This window comes from Panthera uncia, chromosome E1 (assembly GCF_023721935.1).
Source record: "Panthera uncia isolate 11264 chromosome E1, Puncia_PCG_1.0, whole genome shotgun sequence".
Taxonomy (NCBI): domain Eukaryota; kingdom Metazoa; phylum Chordata; class Mammalia; order Carnivora; family Felidae; genus Panthera; species Panthera uncia.
In genome coordinates this window covers 20,503,884-20,526,830 of record NC_064814.1, presented here as the reverse complement: position 1 = coordinate 20,526,830, position 22,947 = coordinate 20,503,884, and the positions used below count along the sequence as shown (strand labels likewise).

General features: G+C 41.3%; 1 protein-coding gene across 1 annotated transcript in view; it reads left to right on the top strand.

The window, feature by feature from the left end:
- ABCA9 (ATP binding cassette subfamily A member 9) overlaps window positions 1-22,947 on the top strand; it is a 62,255-nt gene that overhangs the window by 19,793 nt on the left and 19,515 nt on the right. The window contains exons 13-23 of the mRNA XM_049636410.1: window positions 577-752; window positions 1,732-1,851; window positions 2,065-2,203; window positions 2,837-2,927; window positions 5,643-5,782; window positions 8,531-8,650; window positions 10,764-10,962; window positions 12,763-12,929; window positions 13,571-13,704; window positions 16,335-16,472; window positions 21,015-21,122. Coding sequence (XP_049492367.1) covers window positions 577-752; window positions 1,732-1,851; window positions 2,065-2,203; window positions 2,837-2,927; window positions 5,643-5,782; window positions 8,531-8,650; window positions 10,764-10,962; window positions 12,763-12,929; window positions 13,571-13,704; window positions 16,335-16,472; window positions 21,015-21,122 — 1,532 coding nt within the window. The remainder of the gene's footprint in view (window positions 1-576; window positions 753-1,731; window positions 1,852-2,064; window positions 2,204-2,836; window positions 2,928-5,642; window positions 5,783-8,530; window positions 8,651-10,763; window positions 10,963-12,762; window positions 12,930-13,570; window positions 13,705-16,334; window positions 16,473-21,014; window positions 21,123-22,947) is intronic.

Here is a 22,947-nt window from a genome sequence, read left to right as displayed (position 1 = left end):
CATTAGCTAATGCGTTTTGCTGGTTCATTCCAATAGTTCGTAGTTTCATTAACTACTAGTCACAGTCGGGTACTTAAGAGAAAAGTTTTACAGGTTTCTTCAAGTTATTCTTTTAATAAATGTATGCCCTATTTATTAGGAAAATCTTTGTGGTGTAAATATTTCAAGATAAATAGCTTTATATTTACTAATTGGCATTCCGACTGGCTCAAGTGAATTTTGAGCGTTACATTTTTAGTCAACAGTGTAGTCCTTATAGGGAAATCTGCATATAAGACTCTAGTGAGGGGCGCCTGGGTGCCTCCGTCAGTTAAGCATCCGACTCTTGATTTCGGCTCAGGTCATGATCCCAGAGCCATGACATGGAGCCCCATGATGTCATCAGGCTCTGTGCTGAGCGTGGAGACTGCTTCAGATTCTTTCTCCCTCCGCCCCCACCCCCCAAAAATAAATAGAAGATTCTAGTGATTGTTTTCCACTTGTTTTTCACTTTAAAACATCTTAAATGAACGTGTTGTCCTGATGCTAACTGTCAAGTGTTATCCTCACGCTAACCGTCAACCTTTCTACTTCTAGGTTCAGTCACCATCTATAATCACAGCCTTTCGGAAATGGCGGACTCGGAAACCATCAGCAAGCTCACTGGAGTCTGTCCACAAACCAACGTACAATTTGGCTTCCTCACCGTGAGAGAAAATCTCAGGCTTTTTGCCAAAATAAAAGGGATTCAACCACATGAAGTGGAAAAAGAGGTAGAGGGACATATTCGATGTCACACAGCCATGAACGTGAAATTGTTTATCTAGAAAACTCTAGATGTATACGTGTTATTCCTACACAGTTCATCATCTAAATGGCAAAAGGCCCTTAGCGACGAACAGCAAAACGATAGTGGTGTTTTTTTGTTTTGGTTTTTTGGTTTTTTTGCTGCTGTTTTGTTTTAATTTTTATTTATTTTTGAGAGAGAGAGAGAGAGAACACGAGCAGGGGTCGGGGAGAGAGAGAGGGAGACACAGAATCCAAAGCAGGCTCCAGGCTCTGAACTGTCCACCCTGAGCCTGACGTGGGGCTCGGGCTCAGAACCGCGAGATCATGATCTGAGCTGAAGTCAGACACTTAACCAACTGAGCCACCCAGGCACCCCAATAGCGTTTCAAAACAAACATGTTGGGTTTTAAACTAAACATCCTTTTTTTCTTTCCTTCTTTCTTTTTCTCTTTCTTTCTTTCTTTCATTCTTTCCTTCTTTCCTTCTTTCTTTCCTTCTATCTTTCTCTTTCTTTTCTTTCTTTCTTTCCTTCCTTTCTTCCTTCCTTCCTCCTTTCCTTCCTTCTTTCTTTCCTTCCTTCCTTCCTTCTTTTTCTTTCTTTCTTTCTTTCTTTCTTTCTCTTTCCTTCTTTCTTTTTTCTTCTTTCTTTCTTTCTTTTTCTTTCCTTCTTTCTTTTTTCTTCTTTCTTTCTTTCCTTCCTTCTTTTTCTTCTTTCTTTCTTTCCTTCTTTCTCTTTCTTTCTTTTTTCTTTCCTTCTTTTTTCTTTCTTTCTTTTTCTTTCTTTCTTTCTTTCCTTCCTTCTTTTTCTTCTTTCTTTCCTTCTTTCTCTTTCTTTCTTTTTTCTTCTTTCTTTCTTTCTTTCCTTCCTTCTTTTTCTTCTTTCCTTCTTTCTTTCTTTCTTTTGTTTCTTCCTTCCTTCTTACTCTTCTTTCTTTCTTTCTTTCTTTCTCTCTCTCTCATTAGGTACAACAAGTTTTAAGGGACTTGGAGATGGAAAATATTCAAGACATTCTTGCTCAAAATTTAAGTGGTGGACAAAAAAGGAAACTAACTTTTGGGATTGCCATTTTAGGAAACCCTCAGGTAAGTGGGGCCAAAACTACTGGTGAATGAGATTGAGGAGTCTGGAACTATTGTATTCAATTGGACTGAATTTGCAAATGATAAATGCAAGAGAACTGTTCAAATGGAAAATTACGGACTAAGGTATTTCTCCCAAATACATTTACACGTCTATTCTTTTTTTAAAAATGTTGCCTGAAAGGGGAAAATGATTTACATTTCTCTATGGTGCAGGTTTTACTATTGGACGAGCCAACTGCCGGATCAGATCCTTTGTCAAGGCACCGCGTATGGAACCTTCTAAAAGAGAGGAAATCCGATAGAGTCATTCTCTTCAGTACCCAGTTTATGGATGAGGCTGACATCCTGGCTGGTAATTCTTTTTTTTTTTTTTTTTAGATTCCCCATATAAGTGAGATCATATGGTATTTTTCTTTTTCTGTCTCTGACTTATTTCACTTAGCCTAATGCCCTCAAGTTCCATTCATGTCATTTCATGGTGGTTCTTGGTTTTCTTTCATGTATCTTAGTGAGAAATTAGGGAGGATGTGCACGGTATGTGTAGATAAATTCCAACACAACTGCCTTGCGTGTGACTGTCATGAACCAAGACAGGAGACTTGCTGTCACCCTTCTGAGCATCTACATCTCCATGCACCTTGTCCCATAGATGGATTCTGATCCTGTTGCAAAATAACTCATCGGTTGTAAATATATAGCATGCTCTTAAAAATATCTTCTGTTTTATTCAGTAGGAATGTCAGGTGGCTTGAAACAGAGCCTCTCATCATGTGATAACTTTTCTAGAGAGATTAGAGAATAAACTAATGTATCATTTTAGTTACTGGAGGATAAAGAAACTGGCTTACCTATGACTAGAATTAGAATGCAAGTATCTGAGCGGATCATGCTCCTAAAATACACTATTTATTGATGGATCTGTTCTTTGATAAACAATGAGAGAATTACCTTGTAATGCAATTTCTCGTTTTTATTTTCTGCTTAGACAGGAAGGTATTTATATCCAACGGGAGGCTGAAGTGTGCAGGCTCTTCCCTGTTCCTGAAGAAAAAATGGGGCATCGGCTACCATTTAAGGTACAGCCTGTGTTGCTGGGGACATGTTGGAACATGTCGGGGGCAGGAGATCTCAGTATCGGTAGGTTAGAAAAGGCTACAAAATTATGAAGACCATTTCAAGAGAGCTGTGTTAGAATGACCCCACAACTGACCGTTCTTAGCAAGAATGAAGCAACAGGTAGGATCGTAGACACGGATATAAGGATGAGTGAGCTAAGTTTAAACAAAATTTTTGGAAAATGTTTTCACAACATATCACTCGCAAAGAGAAATTTAGTGACATTCCAGGCCTTCCTGATCATTTTCCAATGCTTACTTTTGTTCGCTGTGACAATCTCAGTAGTCTCCTCTCTGTTCTCCTTGACTTCATCTTCCCCCTCATTCATTTCTATCTCCTTCTCTTCCTGATAATAATTAGTATGCTTATTTAGTAATGTCTCTCACTTGGCTGTATTCTGCATTCTTGCTGAGATAACTTATGTATGAAATAGTCATATAATCATATTTAATCCCTCAGATAACTGTAAGAAGATGGCATTATTAGCCTCTGACATGTCAGAGAGTTTTGATGATCTGCCCAGTCTCACATCATTTATAAGTGGCAGAATCTTTGGACCAAGATTCTAGGTGTGGCGTGAATCTCTTCCTATACTTCCCACTAAAAATATTAATATTTCTTAAAGCATAATTTAAATCACTTCATCCTCAGCGGTTAAATGTGGTTAAATTCCCTCCATTATTTAGTCCGAGTGTTTAACCTGTTCAAATCTACTATTCCATCATGATTGCTTAGTATGATCCAACGGAATCAGTACTTTCCAACTAAAATGAACCACTTGTGGGGCACCTGGATGGCTCAGTCAGTTAAGTGTCCAACTCTTGATCTCAGCTCAAGTCTTGATCTCGAGGTTGTGAGTTTAAGCCCCGCATTGGGCTCCGTGCTGGGCATGAAGCCTACTTAAAAAAATAAAATAAAATAAAACGAATCACTCGCTGTTTTCTAAGTATGTTCCATAGTTTTGTTGTCTTCTCTCCGCTTAAAGTGGGATGTCTGTTTGACGTGTCCTCCTGCGACCCATTTTAACCAAGTTCACATCTTATCCATTCTTTTATTTATTTACTTAGAGAGAGAGCGCGCACTTACAGGAGGAGCGGAGTGAGGGAGAGAAAGAGTCCCAAGCAGGCTCTGCACTGTCAGTGTAAAGAGCCCGATGCAGGGCCTGAACTCATGAACTACGAGATCGTGACCTAAGCCCAAATGGAGTTGGATGCTTAACCGAGTGAGCCACCCAGGTGCCCCCCAATCTTGAAGGTCTTTTCTGAATATTTTCTCCTTAATAAGTATTCTCTTTTCTGGAGCTCTGAAAACACTATTTTGAATTGTCGCCTTAGACAATTTACTTAACTTCTTTGATCCTCAGTAATTTCATTGACGTAATAGTGGTAATAATACCCACATTGCAATTAAGACTAAAAATATTGAATGAATGAATACTTGACAAGGTGCCAAGTGCTTAACTGACTTAGCTCAACTTCCCTCACTCACTTCTTCTATAATTTGGTGCTTTATATTACTGTTATGTTCCTAACTCCTCTAGGGAATGTACTGTATTCTTTCTGTTTGGGATCCTGGATAGCATATCACATAAGGGCCTTGTAAACACAGAATAGTTTTAATTAAAATGGATTTTTCAGGTTTATGTCATCAAAGTCAACTGTGATGCCCTCACCATTCGATAGCCTCAGGAAATTTCAATGGGTGTGACTAAAAATGGTGTTTCTAAAATCCAGTGATGGGGCGCCTGGGTGGCTTAGTCCCATAAGCATCTGACTTCAGCTTGGGTCATGATCTCAAGGTTCATGGGTTCGAGCCCCATGTCGGGTTCTGTGCTGACAGCTCAGAGCCTGGAGCCTGCTTCGGATTCTGTGTCTCTCTCTGGCCCTCCCTCGCTCGCATTGTTTCTCTCTCTCTCTCTCTCTCTCAAAAATAAATAAAACATTAAAAAAATTTTAATATGTAAAATCCAATGATTCATGAAGAACTTTATATGTTCTCACCACAAAGGCAGATCACCTTTGACTTGAGTAAGTTTTGGACCCAAAAAAAAAAAAAAATATTAGATCACATATATTGAGGGTTTACTTGGTGCAAGGTTTGGTATGATCACACGCATGCTTTATTTTATTCTGTCTTTCGAGATTCTTTGAGAACTGACTATCGGAAAACTGCATGGAATTTTGATGGAAATTTGGAAACTTGATGCTGGAAGACATTAAGCCTGAGTTCTGGAATGTATATCAGTGGGACATAGGACCATGTTCTTAATGACTGTACCACACCACCTCTGTCTTTGTTTTCACCATGTTCGTGGTTTTTGCAAAACCCTTTTGTTGCAAAGGGAAAATTCAAAACTGAGCTTGTGGATAGATGGAGACCAAATCGGGCACTTCTTCCACTTCACCCCAGCCGACATCTAGCTGATATATCTCTTGCCTCCAAATAATAACCCTTGAGTTATTATCCCTACACCAGTGTCTCTAGATTATACAGTTTGGACTATATCATTGTGGACTCTCTGGACTACATATTTTTAAGTCTTGCTTATTCCATGATCCTAGATACATGTATATTTGTGTCTCATAAATGTTAAGGAAGTGACAAACACACTACAGTTGTTTGTAGAGATGGTGGTGGATAAAAAATGGCTTTAACACACTCTTTTTAAATGTCAGTTTGCACCTGAATGAAATGTGCGATCCGGACAGGATAACATCACTTGTTAAGCAGCACATCCCTGAGGCCAAATTAACAGCACAAAGTGAAGAAAAGCTCGTATATATTTTGCCCTTGGAAAGGACAAACAAATTTCCAGGTAACAGAACGGAGACACCGCGGGATGGTTTTTAATGATGTTACTAACAATAACAGTGGCATTCAGAATGATGGCTGACATCTTTATGCTTGCTAAGTGCATGGAACTGTGCATTAATCATTTAATATCCCCCAAAGTCCCAGCTAGTATTAGCCCCTGATATCCCCAGATCACTTATTAGTAAACTGAGCCCAAAGATACTCAATATGCTTCAAGTGGAAGTATGTGCAGTTAAGGGGGGCAGGAGAACATCAAGGTAAAATTAAGAATATTCAGGACATTTGTTTCAGGAATGAATGAGAGAGTGTGGTCTGGACAAGGAGAGGTCTGTGAAAAGAGGGCAGAGTACTGAACGGGGCCTAAGGGAATAGCATGCCAAATGCAGATAGATGGTTTTATGATCAACATCGTGACATAATGTTATAATCTCGGTAACTGAATAGTAATGACGATCCACCTGTGTGTTGCCAAACATTCTAAATTCACCACTTTGCTGCAAGTACAAAAGCCCGGAAGCTCATTGCTGTTCCCACTTTTCTACCTGGTCTCCCAATATGCTTTCATTTGCCAAGAATTTTGAGGTAGATTGCATTTCTTTAAGTGTAACCATAAATATGTGTGTACTTGGACTTCAAGGAATTTGCCAACTTTTAATGGAGGATACTGGCTCCATTGCTACCTGCTTGAATCAATACGCCTGCATCAATAATCATGGCTAATATAGAAATATAGCATCAGACAGTGGAGTGCAGTGGTTGAAAGCTGGAATTCTAGAGCCAGACTGGGGAGATTCAAATTGCAGCAAGGCTGTTCCTAGCTCTGTTATCCTGGACAGGTTATATCACTCTTCTGTACCTCAGTTTCCTTATTTGTAAAAAGGGGATAATGGTGGTATGAGCTTTATAGTTCCTCAGTTATGAGGATTAAATGATTAATACACTTAAATTGATTATTAAAATATTAAATATAAACACAGCACCTGGAAAAACACCTGACATGGAACGTATGGTAGTTCACAGCATCTAAGACAGCTTCAGCTGTAGGAGGTGCTGCCAAGAAAGACACGGAAGGAAACAATGCTGCCACAGATGACCATAGGGGAAGGGAAGGAAAAATAAGATGAAAACAGAGAAGGAGGCAAACCATAAGAGACTCTTAAATACAGAGAACAAACTGAGGGTTGATGGCGGTAGGGGGTGGAGGGATGGGGTATACGGGAGATGGGCATTGAGGAGGACACTTGTTGGGATGAGCAGTTGGTGTTATATACGTAAGTGATGAATCATGGGAATCCAGTCCTGAAGCCAAGACTACACTGTACGTTAGTTAACCTGAGAATAAATTTAAATCAATCAATCAATCAATCAATAAAATGACACGCCAGCATTTCCTGATGCATGCTCATTTCAAATATGTTGAGAAAAGATGAAATGTATTTATCTTAGAATCAGTGAAGTAACTGTACTCTTGGACGCATACACCACGTCTTGGATACATGTATGCTTGTGAAAACAGAAATCTTTATGAAACCCACGAACCCAAGCATTCCATGATTATGTTTTAAATGCATTTCAAAGGAGGGGTGCACAATTTAGAAAAAGGCTGAAAAAGAACCAACCCTTAGAACTCATTGGAAATCATGACTACATCTGTATTTTTTATTTATCTAACACACCGTTGAGATAGAAACCTTTCATTTCTCCCAATATTTGAATTATCTTTTATTCTACTTCCAACCTTCCTGAACTACCCAAAAATTATTCCCAGTATCTTTAAAAAAAAAAAAAAAGTAACCTTCAAAATCCCTAAAAAGACCTACCTTCTTTGAGAACTCTGTGTAATCTTCATATCAAGGTCAGACGCTGGAAAAGAGAGAGAGAGTGAATGCAAAGTTATATACATTGTTTTCCCTTTAATGTGTATATATATATATATATATATATATATATTTAAACTAAGGAGGATTGCATAGCACCTAATTATTTCTATAAACATTAGTTCTTTCGCATGTGTTATTAAACTGCCTACCAGTTATTCCTAACAGCATTCTTCTCTCAGCTTTGGGGATAATATTCCTGAATTAATGGGGTTTTAAGATTGAACATTTCCTGCCCTAGTTCAGGCTGTTGTAACACATACCATAGACTGGGTGGCTTACAAACAACGGACACTTATTTTTCAGAGCTCTGTAGGCTGGGAGGTGTCAGATTTGGGTTCCAGTACAGTTGGGTTCAATGAGATACCTCTTGGGGGTTGCAAAGTACTGACTTCACCTTGTATTCCCACATGGCAGGGAGCAGGGAGGGGAAGCCAGCTTTCTTGTGACTCTTTCAAAGGCACTAATCTCATTTATGATTATACACCTCCTAATACCATCACACTGGAGGGTAGGGTTTCAACATATGGATCTGTGGGAGGGACACAAGCATTCAGTCCATTTATTAAACTCCCCATAATCAAACAGAATTAATTTTTTAAAAAAGAGAGTAAACAAAACATAAGATTTTTTTGAAGAACACTGCATATGTAGTTTTCTAATGAAACACAGATGTTTACAATTTTATACTCAAGACTCAGAAACACATTGTAGTTTAGGTTATTTTAGAAATAAGAGAATGTCTGTACCATAGCTTTGTTTCTTATGAATGCTGTTGGCCTATCACACGTTTTCTATTGTTGAAAAATACAGCTATTACCAATCTCATTTCACATTATGTTCTTTTGATGTATTTTTGTGCTTACTTTTAGATCTTTACAGGGATCTTGATAGATGCTCTAATCAGGGCATTGAGGATTATGGTGTTTCCATGACAACGTTGAACGAGGTATTCTTGAAATTAGAAGGGAAATCAGCTATTGGTGAATCAGGTAAAAAAGCAAAACAAAAAGAAGCTTTCATTTTGTCTTTCTGTAGACTACCTTACCTTGAAAATACACTTTGAATGATGAGGCTGTATGCTTTTGGAGCTGCTCTGATTCAGTCTGGTCTTGGGTAAACTTAGAGCAGAGAAGAGAGGTATCTCTTCTGTCTCCTTCTTCTCTCAATGCTGGCCCCCATTCTTGAGTTCCTGATTTTTGTACCACATGTCTTACTAAGGGTATAGCAAGGCACAAGACTAGATCCTCATGGAGCAGACAATAACTATGTGATATAAGTGCCACAGAGAAAAGAAAATTAGAATTGAAGGTTGACAGTTACCTTTCTCGTATCAATTCGAGGATATTATTCCAACGTCTTCAGCTTCCATCGTTGCTGTTGAAAGGTTTGCTGTCAGAATAATTGTCATTCCTTGGAAAGTCGTCTCTACTTAATCTAAGGCAATTCCTTATTTCTGGTTTATGTGTCATCCTACTTGGCGTACTCTTTACTAGCTTCTTTTATTTTTTTTTCATTTTCTATGTTTTAATTGATTGAGCGGGTTTTTAAAATTACCTCTTTCTCGGGGACCCTTGGGGGGGGCTCAGTCGGTGAAGCCTCAGACTCTTGATTTCAGCTCAGGTCACGATCTCATGGTTATGAGATCAAGCCCTGCGTGGGGTCCAGGCTGACAGCATGGAGCCTGCTTGGGATTCTCTCTCTCTCCCTCTCTCTCTGCCCCTCCTCTCCTCCCACATGCACGCTCTCTCTCTCTCTCTCTCAAAAATAAATAAACTTAAAAAAAAAAAAAATCAGGACGCCTGGGTGGCTCAGTCAGTTAAACATCTGACTTTAGACTTCAGCTCAGGTCATGATCTCACGGTTCATGTGTTCGAGCTCTGCTATGAGCTCAGAACCCACTTGGGATTCTCTGTCTCCCTCTCTCTCTGCCCCCTACTCTCTCTCTGTCAAAATAAATAAATAAACTTAAAAAAACACCTCTTTTTCCCTTTTATCCACTTTTGAAGTTATATACTTATGGTTATGCTTAACTTTTAATAGACATATATTGTTGCTTTCTAAAAGTCTAGAGTAGATCAGTTGCTCTAGGCTTGTCTTCCAAAAGAGGTCACTTCGGTTTTTAATTTTCAATCATGACTACTAAAAAAAGTATTGTCTCTACCAATTTCGTATTTTTGGGGCTGGGGGGGCGGTGCCTGGAGAGGGTTCTATATATACCAGGTTTCCCACCTCAGTCAGAAATACTAAATAGCTTATCTTTTTGCAATGAGTAGATTTTTCCAGGCTAAATATGGATTTCTTTTCATTGATTTCCTTAGAATGAACGAAGTCCTTTAAAGCTGTAGACACAAAGCTCTTTTAAAAGAAAATACAAGGGGTGCCTGGGTAGCTCATTTGGTTAAGCATCCGACTTCAGCTTAGGTCATGATCTCACTGTTCGTGAGTTTGAGCCCCATGTCCGGCTTTGTGCTGACAGCTCAGAGCCTGGAGCCTGCTTTGGATTCTGTGTCTCCCTCTCTCTCTGTTCCTCCCCCACTCCCATTCTGTCTCTCCCTCAAAAATAAATAAAGATTACAAAAAGAAATTTTTTTAAATAAAATACAAGATTTCTTTTATTATGTCATTAGTTTTCCTTCTTGTATTATACCTTATTTATTTACTTACTTATTTTGCTTTGTTTCCTTTAATAGTTGCTCTAGGGGTGCCTGGGTGTCTCAGTCCATTAAGCGTCGGGCTTTGGCTCAGGGTACGATCTCGCAGTTCGTGAGTTCAAGCTCCACGTTAGGCTCTGTGCTGACAGTTCAGAGCCTGGAGACTGCTTCGGATTCTGTGTCCCCCCCCCCCCCCTCTGCCCCTCCTTTACTCACACTCTGTGTCTCTTTCTCTCTCTCTCTCTCTCTCTCTCTCTCTCTCAAAAGTAAATAAACATTTAAAAAAAAATTTTTTTAAGTTGCTCTAGAAATGCCATGAATTAGGTTATTCACATCTTTGCCCAAGATTTCTACTCTGACACCATTTGGTGAAAAGATACGGTCATAGAGACACATAAGTAAAGCGCATCTAAGCTGACGCAGCATAAATTCCTGATTTTGTGTTTTATAGATACTGGAATTTGGGGAGAGTTACAAAGTCCTAGGACGAAAGACACCGGGAGCCTTGTTGAGCTAGAGCAAGCGTTGTCCTCCTTTAACGAGACAAAGAAATTAATCAGTGGCGTGGCTCTCTGGAGGCAGCAGCTCTGTGCCATAGCAAAAGTTCGCCTCCTGAAGTTAAAGAGTGAAAAAAAAACTCTGTTGACCATGTGAGTACCTGAGGGTTTCAGATATGTTTGGTCCGTGCTCTGAGCCCTTGCTTACGGTCTTTCGCAACACAGAAAGCGATTTCTAATTGCTTTGGTGGGTATGTAATTAAACCAGGTTAACCGATTGGGGGGTTTCTGTTAATTTCACACAGAACCTGCTCTCCCCAAAGGGTTGAAATAGTGTTTCAGAAGCGTGGCAGTTAGCACGTAGGTCCCATCCCCCAGACTTGCCTCTTGACCCAAGGAGCCCTGTGCCAGCCTGTGTCTTCACCCCAGCTTCATGCTGCTGTCTGGAACCCGCTTGATTTCCCTATAGCTTCGGGCTCTTTGCTGAGTAATGCGTCCTTGCAAAAACCCTACTCTCCAGGCGGGACTCATTCAGAGAAAAAAACATCTGTTAGCACCTCTGCCTAACACGCTATGTTTGCATATCTGCCACACTTATCAAAATAAATCAGGCGTGAGATTTGGCTCTGGGGGGGGTGATTAGACGTACACTAAAAACCACGCTACAAGATTAGGCAATATCAGCAAGCAGAGTGTTCAGTATGAGAAAGATGATGCTCCAATATGAGCATCAGAAAAGAACAATTTTCTACGGGAGAGAAATTGAATTTGGTGTAGGAAAACGTAACGGTTAGTTAAGGAAAGAAAGAAGGATGGAAATTCAGGCAGAGGGGGCAGTACTGAGTCTGGAACCACCTGAAAGGTCAAAAGGTCGATTGGTATCGAGTTGAGTGAATTACAACATAAAGTACACGGAAAAGTAAAAATAACTTTGATGCTATATTACATACAGCTGAAGAGCTGGGCTTTGTGAATAATGAGGAAATACTGATATTTTAGTTTTTATTTGGAAAGGTGATTGACATCATTAGCACAGATTGCCAGGAAACCTAATTGGGCAACAGCACAAAATGGTTTGGAAATAGAAGACTCTGGAGACAAGAAAAACAGTCATTGAGGACAATATTGAAAGAGGTCAGGAAGGAGATAATTAAGGTCCAGACTCGAAAAGGGGAAGAGAAAATGTTTCTAGGCATGTAATAATGACGATACGATAGACATTTTCTTTTTTTTTTTTTTTTTACGATAGACATTTTCAACCATTCAGAAAAGGGACTTTACCAGAGACAAATGAGCAAAAAATGATTGGTCCTTGGAACTTGGGTTTATGAGAAAATGTTGTAATTGGGAACAGGAGGGGGAAAAAGTTCAGAGTGTAGTGATACGCCTGGGCGTTGGTGATTTGCCAGCAACGGTGGTCCAGAAAAAGGGAGAAATGCAAGAGGGAAACAGAGGGAAGAAGTGGGAACTGGAGAGAGATGTAAGAGTCCTACTCAGCCAGGGGCGCCTGGGTGACTCAGTCACTTGAATGTCAAACTTTGGCTCGGGTTGTGATCTCATGGTTCTTGAGTTCGAGCTCCCATGGAACTCTTCGCTATCAACGAGCCCACTTCAGATCCTCTGTCCCCCTCTCTCTGCCCCTCCTCCTCTTGAGGTCTCTCTCAAAAATAAATAAGAGTCCTACTCAGCCAACATCATGAGCTTGAATGACATTTCCAAAAGCGGGGGAGGCTAGGGGGAGGCATTTAGAGAGAGAGAAAGACCAAGCATAAATATGTAGAAGCCATTTCATTTTAGAAAGAAGAAACGGGGAGGAGGTGGGAAGCATGATTCATTTGTTTGGTTAGTGTCTAGAATGTATTTCTATTATAATACCCATTATCTACTCAAACTGAAAAGTCTACAAAGGTCGCTATAGGTGAATTTTTTTCTTCTGCGTTCTCCTCCATGTAGATTGTTGCTTTTTGGCATCAGCTTTTGCCCTCAGCTTTTGGAACATCTATTCTATGAGTTATATCAAAAGAGTTATTCTTGGGGACTGGCTCCTAATATGTACTTCCTCTCCCCGGGACAACCACCGCAAGTTCCTCTGACCCCCCTACTGGTCATCAATAAAACAGGTAAAATGGGGCTCAAATGTAACTTTTCCGCATCGCTCCTGTTGAAGGATTCCCCGGGCAGCATAAACCATGAGGGGAAAAATAAAGTCCTGTATGTTTTAGAAAACACATATGAAGCCAAACAAGAAATTAATTTAAAAAGTGAAAAACTCAAGATTGGGGAGTTTCTTTTAGAAACACGTTTTGCGAGGTTACTTAAATCCTAAAGTGTATCACATCAAGCAACAAAAAGGGTGGTTGGTAGGTCACTGACTGATCTCTGAAGTCTTTCCATAACATTTTTTAAGTGTTATGCATTCTTGGGGTCTGGGGGAAAAAATCTGTTCTAAATTTCTAAGAACACAGAAGATCTTTAAGGATTATGATGTTAATTTGGGGTAGTATTTCTACATGAACAGAAATTATATGTCAATAGCTAGACTCTAGGTAAAGTAATCTTGTCATACTTTCGATATGAGAATGGATTTGGGTATCACAACATCAATTCTGCCTTTCTAAGGAAATCCTTAGATGGTCATCATGGTATGCTTTGGGTGACATCATTTAGTTTAGTCTTGTTTTGTTTCGTTCTTTTTTTTAAATATTACTTGACCATTGTTTGACTTCACTTTGGCTTCTTTTGATTTTTACCTTCATGGTAGGGTCGAGCATTGATAACTTCGTACATTCACTGAGGCAACAGAACATAGCTTTGGAAGTGGATGCCTTTGGGACTAGAAATGGCCCAAACGAGCCATCATACAATGGTGCTATCACTGTGTCAGGTGACGACAAGGTATGTTGGGCTCTGATCTCACCAAAGATGGGGAATGAATGCCATTTGAATAACACCTAACAACTGACATACAAGGCCGATTTAACACAAACAGGTGGGATATCTCTTATTTTTAGAGGAGAAGCTGTACTATAAATATTTACACAGCAACATATAGTGAAATGCTATTTGATTTCATTCTTTATTAAATTGTATGCACTATTATTAATAATGAGTTTAAATCTTACCTACTGTGCTCCATTCGAATCACTAATTTAAATTGTATTCTCAATTGGATTTCAACTCAAATGTCATTTTGATGAATCCTCTAATAATAAATCTGATAAATATCTATTATGAACTTCAGTTTTGTTACCAAAAAAAAATCAGTGCTCAATTTTTTACAGTAGGCTTTTGTATATTTTTATGGGAAAAAAGCTCAAGTCTTACCTGCTGAACTCTACACAAATGGGTCAAATCTTCAGATAAGTATTTATGCTCAACTATCTGATATTAAAAAAAAAAAATGCCTTAGTTTCCTGCAACTTGTGGTTCATGAATCAGCATCAGCGGATCACTTAAGAGCTGGTTAGAAATGCAGACTCTGAGACCCCATTCCACACCTACTGGATATCTGCACGTTAATAAAATCTGCAGGGGATTAGTATGCTCATTAAAGTTTGAGAAGGACCGCCTTATTTGGCAATATTTAAGAGTGGTGTATTTCATATAAAAGTTGAACTTTCTATGGGGCGCCTGGGTGGCTCAGTCCGTTAAGCGTCCGACTTCAGCTCAGGTCATGATCTCACCGTTTGTGAGTTGAAGCCCCACATTGGGCTCTGTGCTGACAGCTCAGAGCCTGGAACCTGCTTCGGATTCTGCGTCTCCCTCTCTCTCTGTCCCTCCCCTGCTTGTGCTCTCTCTCTCTCTCTCTTTCTCTCTCTCTCTCAAAACTAAATAACCATTAAAAAAAATTTTTTTTAGTTGAAATTTCTGGCTACTCTTGAAAAAACCCTTCATGTGCTAATTCTGGCAGTCTGCATTTGGAATTGCGAAACAGTTGCCCAGTTTAGACTTGGACTTCATTCGTCTGTTACTCTTTCTCCACACAACTTCACTTATGTGGATTATCTGCCTAGACCCCATGGGAGTTTGGGGAGAGATCCTTGTAGTAAACAAATGAAAAAAGACGAAAAGACAATGTTATATGTATAAATCACGGCACGTAAGTCTCACAAAGCTTGACCATTGGCAACTTGTCAGAGTTAATTTTCAGAAATAATTTCCATGCCAATAATAAAGTTAAAAATTACCTTCAGGGCGCCTGGCTGGCTCAGTCGGTTAAGTGTCAGACTTTGGTTCAGGTCATGATCTCAGAGTCCACGAATGTGAGCCCCGCATAAGGATCTCTGCTGTCAATACAAAGCCTGCTTCGGATCCTTTGTCCCCCTCTCTCTCTGTCTGCCCCTCTCCCATTCACTCTCCTTGTCTGTCTCAAAATAAATAACAAATAAACTTAAAAACATATTTAGTAGAAATTACCTCCGATCAAACTAGTCCTTAGTACGTCTTAATCAAGTTAGTTACCGGTGTGCTCAGAAAAACAATTTTTAAAAAATGGCATTCTTAATATCAATAAACATTGCTTTAAGTAATTAGATAAGATGCAAGTCACATAATTTATTTATGATTGCAAAACTGCATGCCCAAATAATAATTTACTTATTTTTCTTTGCCGGATTTTTAAAAAATGTGTGTATATTTTTGAGAGAGAGAGAGTGTGTGTGCATACAAGTGGGGGAGGGGCAGAGAGAGGGGAACAGAGGACCCAAAGCGGACCCCCCTCCCCCCGCACTGATAGCAGAGAACCCGATGTTGGGCTCAAACTCATGAACTGAGAGATCATGACCCGAGCTGAAGTTGGATGCTCAACTGACTGAGCGACCCAGGCGCCGCTCATATATTCTTTTTATCTGGGGGAGAAGTAATTATATTATGTATATGTATACATATGTCCTATGTTTTTTTTAAAGATAGATACAGATACAGATGTAACTTTTTTTTTTACCTTATGTTTTCCCCCAGTTTTATTAAGATATGCTTGATATACAGCACTGTATCAGTTTAAGGTATACAACATAATGGCTTGACTGACATACTCGGTGAAATGATTTTAAAACGTCATTTTAAAAGAGATTTTACATGCGACGTTGCCACCGCAGGATCCGTAGTTGTGAAAACCTACACTTTCATAACGATAGCTGCCTGCCTTCTACCTCCAAGTATTCACCCGTTCGTAATTTATAAAATGAATGTGTCGCATTTGGAAAGAAAGCCTAATGTCATGTTAAAGACACGCTGTTCTGTGGACTTTTATGGTGACGTTGCTAAAAATCACCAGAGGGATTTTGTGTTGTGAGAGTTGAGGCATCAACAGCCACCTGGCTGATGCCGTGGCCAGTAGAGAGCAAAGATATCCCTCGTGGTATATCAGGAATTAATCAGACAATATGAGGAATGGTGACGTTAACCACTTCCGGTGCCTTGGCTTTCTCGTGTTGTCAATACGTCAAATGATTTTCTACCATATCCCTTCGCTAAATTTTGTGTTTGCTTCTGAGGACTTAGAATGCATGTTTGTTATATCGTAGGGTCACAGATTCTCGATAGCATGTAACACCAAAAGGCTGAACTGCTTTCCTGTCCTCATGGATATCATCAGCAATGGGCTGCTTGGGATCTTTAATTCTTCGGAGCGCATTCAGACCGACAGAAGTACTTATTTTGAAGTAAGTATAATATTATCTCATTTACCTTGAGCCCTAAGAAGTTTTCAAGAAGACCCTTGAATATGCTGACATAATATGTTTGTTTGTTTGTCTGTTTTTATAATGTTTATTTATTGATTTTCAGAGGGAGAGAGAGAGAGAGAGAGAGAGAGAGAACCCCAAGCAGGCTCTCAGCTGTCAGCACAGGGAACGCAATCTCACAATCTGAGATCATGACATGAGCCAAAATCAGAGTCAGATGCTTAACCAACTGAGCCACCCACGTGCCCCAATATCATGTTAATTTTTGTGAATTTGTCCTTGAATACATGTATGTTTTAATTTTTTTTTTTTTTTTTTAGTGTTTTAGTTATTCTTGAGAGAGAGAGAGAGAGCGCACACACATGCACAAGCAGGGGAGGGGCAGAGAGAGAGGGAGACACAGAATCTGAAGCAGGCTCCAGGCTCCGAACTGTCAGCACAGAGCCCGATGCGGGGCTCGAACTGACGAACCGTGAGACCATGACCTGAGCCAAAGTCGGACGCTTAACCAACTGAGCCACCCAGGCACCCTGAATGCATGTATGTTTTAAATACATATAGTTTACGTTTCTGCGTTCATGCATACACACACATATATGCAGACACACACTATCTAGCAATGATTATGTAACATTGCAACCTGAATTGGGTGGCTTAGAGTCAATGGAACAGCAGAAAATATAATTAATTGGGAGAAGGAAATGACGGCCTCTCCTCTTAGATCTGTCACCACCTGTCACATCTGTGGTAATGGGACTTCATTGAAACAGCCAGTCTTAAAGGCCAGACTCTGTGGACTTTGTAACAACTCGACTTCCATAGGCTTTGGGTCAGCAATCCACAGAAAAATACAGATAAAAATTTCATCACAAGTTTTCTTGAGAAGTGAATAAGGCAATGCAAGCAGCAGGTTCAGTTGACCGAGTTATTGTAAAGACCAATAATAAGCACATAAACATAGAAAACCACAGGCACTCAGTAAATTGTGCTTATTAACGCAACTACTCTTAATATTATTTTTCTGGGGAGTGCACCAAGTTTCCATTAAAGAACGTTCAGCTTTGACTAGATCAGAGGCCGGGCTGAATTAAAACTAGAAGCAGTTCTTGTGTAAAATATAATCTCCTGGGGGGCGCCTGGTGGCTCAGTCAGTTAAGCGTCCAGCTCTTGATTTCAGCTCAGGTCAGGATCTCACAGTTGGTGAGTTTGAGCCCCATGTCAGGCTCTGCACCGTCACCATGGGAATTCTCTCTCTCCCTCTCTCTTTGCTTCCCCCCTGCTTGTGCATGCTCTCTCTCTCTCTCTCTCAAAATAAATAAATAAACTTATAAAGAATAAATAAAAATTAAAAAAAATAAAATATAATTTTCCAGGTCTGCTGACATCCTGAGTCAGAATCTCCACAGTGGGGGAGGGGGGGTGTGCGGATCTAATACCCCGCCATGTTGAATCTCCCTTCACCTTCTTGATATGATACCTTGGGAATACTCTGTAGTTTCCTGGTCGCTCTTTGTTATTAAGAATGATTCCAGTGCTGTCCAAAGCTTCAATGTCCTTTCCAATTCAAACACCATGGGGTCACTTTGTTGACCTAATGGATGTGGACTGGCGTGGGTGAGCTGCGGTGGACTTTGGCCTTTATTTTCCCCTTTTATTGTTTAACATCTTGGAGTAGAAAGGAGAGAGTTGATCTTGCTCTGGACGCCCTGCCCACCCCCTCTTTCTGCTCCCTTCTGAGTAAAATGTTGCTGGCGCTGGAAGCCACGAGGAAGGATGGAGAGATTAAGACAGAAAGAAATGGTGCCGTGGAGACATTGCTTCCTTCTCTAGCTGCATCTGCCACTGGTAGCTTCTACATATGTTGTCACCACAGCCTTGGTGACCTGTGTGATTGTCTCCGGTAGTGCTTGGCTTTGACCCCCGTCCCTTCTGTAGATGAAGATGTGCTCGATGTTGCCGAGCAGAATTTCCCTTCAGCCGCTGCCGAGATGTCCTCACTGCCAAGCTCTCTCCAGTTTCCCTTGTTCATTGTTTGATGTGCCCATCATGCAGGTAGTTTAACAACTTCCACCCCTGCTGTAACCTGTGCCTCTTCAGAAAGAGCTCTGAGGACTGTTGAGTGCCTCTTGCACGCTGTTGGAAAGCTATAGAGATTTGGGGTGTGATGAGGGCTGCCCCACGTTCCTCATAAGCACTTTGTGGCGTCGTTTTCTCCAACCACATCACAAGAGTCTTTCCTCCTGAAATCTCTTGAGAAGAAACAACTGTCTCCCTGTTCACAGGATGTCATAGACTTTGGGTCTAGAATTTCTTGTCTTGCTAGACAAGAAAGCGGGATGCAGGATTAAAATATGAGAGCTGGCTAATGTCCAGGAGAAGACAAGAGCCCCGATTAAGGGGCCTTGCTCCATTTTTATTAGGATCATGCTTACAAACATGGTGATGGACGGGCACAAAGAGACAATAAATCTGTGAACACTAACTGGTGGGTGTGAGGGAAAGGGGGTTTGGAAGATAGGGGGTTTGGAAGATACGCAGTGTTAGTCGTTTGGGTCAATACAAAACAAAATCCTGCTGCCGGGCAGATGGTTGTTAACAGCAGACAGGAGGCGCCATGTCTGTTTATCTTAGCCAGCCTAGGGGATAAGACAGATAAAGCAGGTAACCTCAGGGTCAACAAGGTACCTTTCTTTTGCTAATTAGCTCTGGGCAGCTTCACCAGGCAGAGCCAATAGCCCTATTTACCTGTTTACCTGATTTGATCCTTTCTTCCAGTGAAAGCAGCTTTCTGCTATGGTACTAAATTGCGGGGTGTATCCGTCCAGAATCCCTAATCTTCTTTACCTCATATACCCTTGCATTGGGGTCTTTGCCCCGCCTTCTCGATACCTATTTACTTAATCTTGTTTACCCAAACTTGGGTGTGAGCATCCTGTGGCTTTGTAATTCTTTATGCCTTGTGAACCCATCCACGTGGGGCTCAGAGAATTCCTAAACTTATTCCCCACAACAGGAGGCTCCAAGTTAACCTCAGATACTTAGAACATTTACCGTGTGATTTACATGTATTATCATATTTCAATGTCCTAATAAGACTTTTAAGATGAACAGTATTATCATTATTATATTACACATCTAAGGAAACTGCCACATAAAGAAGTGATGATATGTTTCCTTGGCTATTATGTTTGAAGAGGCTAGTGAATAATCTGGATAGGCAAGAGGAGAGCACTCCCAAGAATGAACAGATAACCCGCCCTGAGTTCCTGCCTTTACAAAGATGCCTTAACTACAAAGTATTTGCTACCCACCAGCCCAGCTGACCTCGAGTTCATGGTTGATAAATTCTCTTTGGGCATCCCCTGCTGATTTCCCCACCCAGCTTCTGGCATTCTCCTACAGTTCTGCAAGCCCATCCCCCTTGGATCTAAAGCACAGAGCTCGACGTTCGGAAGTGTTCTTAACCAGCCACTCCTGCATGTCCTCAACTGACCAAATGACCCAGTGACGTCCGGTGTCCCTGGGGGTCCCTCCAGGCTGAGCCCCTACCAAACTCTGACTTTGGTGGGGTATGATCTCACATGGACATAGCATGTCCTTTACAAACCAAATTGTGAGGAAGGAGGCTGGCTGTTTAGACTAATTGCGATTTTTCCATTCCCAAAGATCTCCCAGATCTGGAAAATCTACAAGGGTGACCACAGGGAAAGATATGAAATGGGTCCTTGGTGTCTTCTCTACCGTGTCCGGGGCTGAATCTCTGCATAAGCATCTTGAGCAGTTTTTATGTGCTCAGAAGGGCACTGAGGTTTAGGAGGGGCTAAGAGGAGAGGGAAGTAACACATGATACCTGACCTCAGATGACGTGCTGTGTAGTGAGACAACTAATCCCATATTAAACTAAGGCTTCTAGCAAAGCGCAAGGCCCTCCTTACCCTGCGTAGGATTTTTAATTGTTTAAATTCACTGCCCGTATGTAGAGGTGTGCTGGCCATTCTTCTCCCAGCCCCACCACCTATTTCCTCAAGAAATCTATATCTGCCAGGTCCCTGAAGGCATTTGAACTTGCCACTTCCACACCTCGTTGCGCTAAAGGAACGACGCTTTGTAAATGTTGGACTGAACTGATTTGGCCCCAGTTGCTGAGCGTAGCGAGATAGCTCTTCCACTGAAAGCACACCCACTCTGTTGTCTATTAAAACATCGGCTAAATGTTGCCATCATGATGACGTCAGAGGCACAGAGGCTTTGTGCCGGCCTCACGAGTTATTAACTGTGGGACCTTAGCCAACGGGGACAACTCCGTGGAGTTTGCTTCTTCCCCAGTAAAGCAGGATATATGTTCAAAATGCCCAGGTTCCTGCACCACGGGATTGAAAGAGTGTGGGTGAGAAGTTGCAAATGGGACCTTGGGAAGTGCTCTGGGGGGTTCGACCAGTTCGCTTATTTGAATGGTTTAGTTAAGTACAGATGAACCATACATCCAGCCGCCATTAGCTCATGTGTTCTGCACGATTTCAGGAGCACGTGTCTTATGACCACGAGTACCTGAGTAACGCCTTCTTCTGGATCCCTGTCGCCGCCTGTTTTACTCCTTACATTGCAATGAGCAGCATCAGCGACTATAAAGTAAGAAGAGTTAACAAAGTCCTTATGTGTTCCTGTTACTCACAGACCCCTTCTCCACTATGATCGTTCCATTTACACGGAGGTGGTGAGCCCAGTTTGTGTGCTTGCAACAATGCATCACCAGGCATTTTAAGAAAAGGTTGACAAGGGGCGCCTGGGTGGCTCGGTCGGTTAAGCGGCCGACTTCGGCTCAGGTCATGATCTCACGGTCCGTGAGTTCCAGCCCCGCCTCAGGCTCTGTGCTGACAGCTCAGAGCCTGGAGCCTGTTTCAGATTCTGTGTCTCCCTCTCTCTGGCCCCCTCCCTGTTCATGCTCTGTCTCTCCCTGTCTCAAAAATAAATAAAAAGTTAAAAAAAAAAATTAAAAAAAAAAAAAGAAAAGGTTGACAAATATGAAGCAAAGGTTACTTCTCTTAAACAAATTTGGGACCTCAGGAAGCTTGGGAGGTACCATCAGCTAACAGGGAACGGCAGCCTTCATCTGGTTCATCACTGAGCTTGTTATGGATGACCGCAACCTTCTGACATCATCACAATGCCCCACTCAGGGATGGTTTTCACTTTCAGAAACTTCACCAAGTTACTCAAAGTCCTAACCAACTCAGCACAGCACTTTGCCTTATTGTTGGAAAAGATGACCCCTTTAAAGGTTCATTCGAGCTTCATTCTGTTGGAACATACTTGTACTAAACATTTTTTTCTTAAGATATTCATCTAAAATTCAAATTTAATTGGCAGTCCCATGGTATTGATACGGCTTTCTCCTTAACCTCCACAGCCGGCCAATGGCGATGTCATGGAATTTGCTTCTGATATATGTTTAGAATCTTTCCACGTTCCCCCACCCTCTCCTTCAACACCCTAGTCAGAGCCACTAACATCTCTCTCCTGAACGAGCACATCAGCCTCCCGCTGTTCACTGTGTGTGGATCCCCGTTAGTCTTCGTATCCACTCTCCACACCGTGTGACAGAGCAATTAGTTAAAAACACACATCTAGCCACGTTGATTACCTGCCTAAGTCCCCTCTGTAGTTTCTTGCCAAACCGAAGGCTAAGAATGAAACCCTTGCTGCCTAGCTTGAAAAGCCATGCATGGTCTGGACCCGGATGTCTCTCTCCATTTTGAGATGACATCACTGTCACCCTGATGACTATGTCTAGCCTGCTGGCTTCTCTCCAGTTTCCTGAGAGCATCACCTGTACCCACGCAAGTCTTCTCTCCTATTCTCTCTGCCTGCCATGCTCCCTACCAGTCACCTGTATCACTCCCACTCACTGCTTAGATCCTAACTCGGGTCCTTCTCAAGAGAACCCTCTCTGACAGATACACTAATTACAATTCACCTCCCTTCTTTTTTAAAAAAATTTTTGAATGCTTATTTATTTTTTAGAGAGATGGAACGTGAGTGGGAGAGGGGCAGAGAGAGAGGGAGACACAGAATCCAAAGCAGGCTCCGGGCTCTGAGCTGTCATCACAGAGCCCAATGCGGGGCTCAAACTCTCGAACTGTGAAATCATGACCTGAACCGAAGTCAGACACTTAGCCAACTGAGCCCCCCAGGTGCCCCCAATTCATCTCCCTCCTAAAGGCTCTCATGTGATCCTTATCTTAACTCTTTTAATTTTACTTCTTAAATTTTATTTTATTTTATTTTATTTTATTTTATTTTATTTTATATTTGAGAGAGAGCGGGAGAGGGGCAGGGAAAGAGAGAGAGAGAGAGAAAGATTGAAAATCCAAAGCAGGTTCTGTGCCCAGTGCGGAACCCAATGCAAGGCTCCATCCCATGAACCTGGGATCATGACCTGAGTCGAAATCAAGAG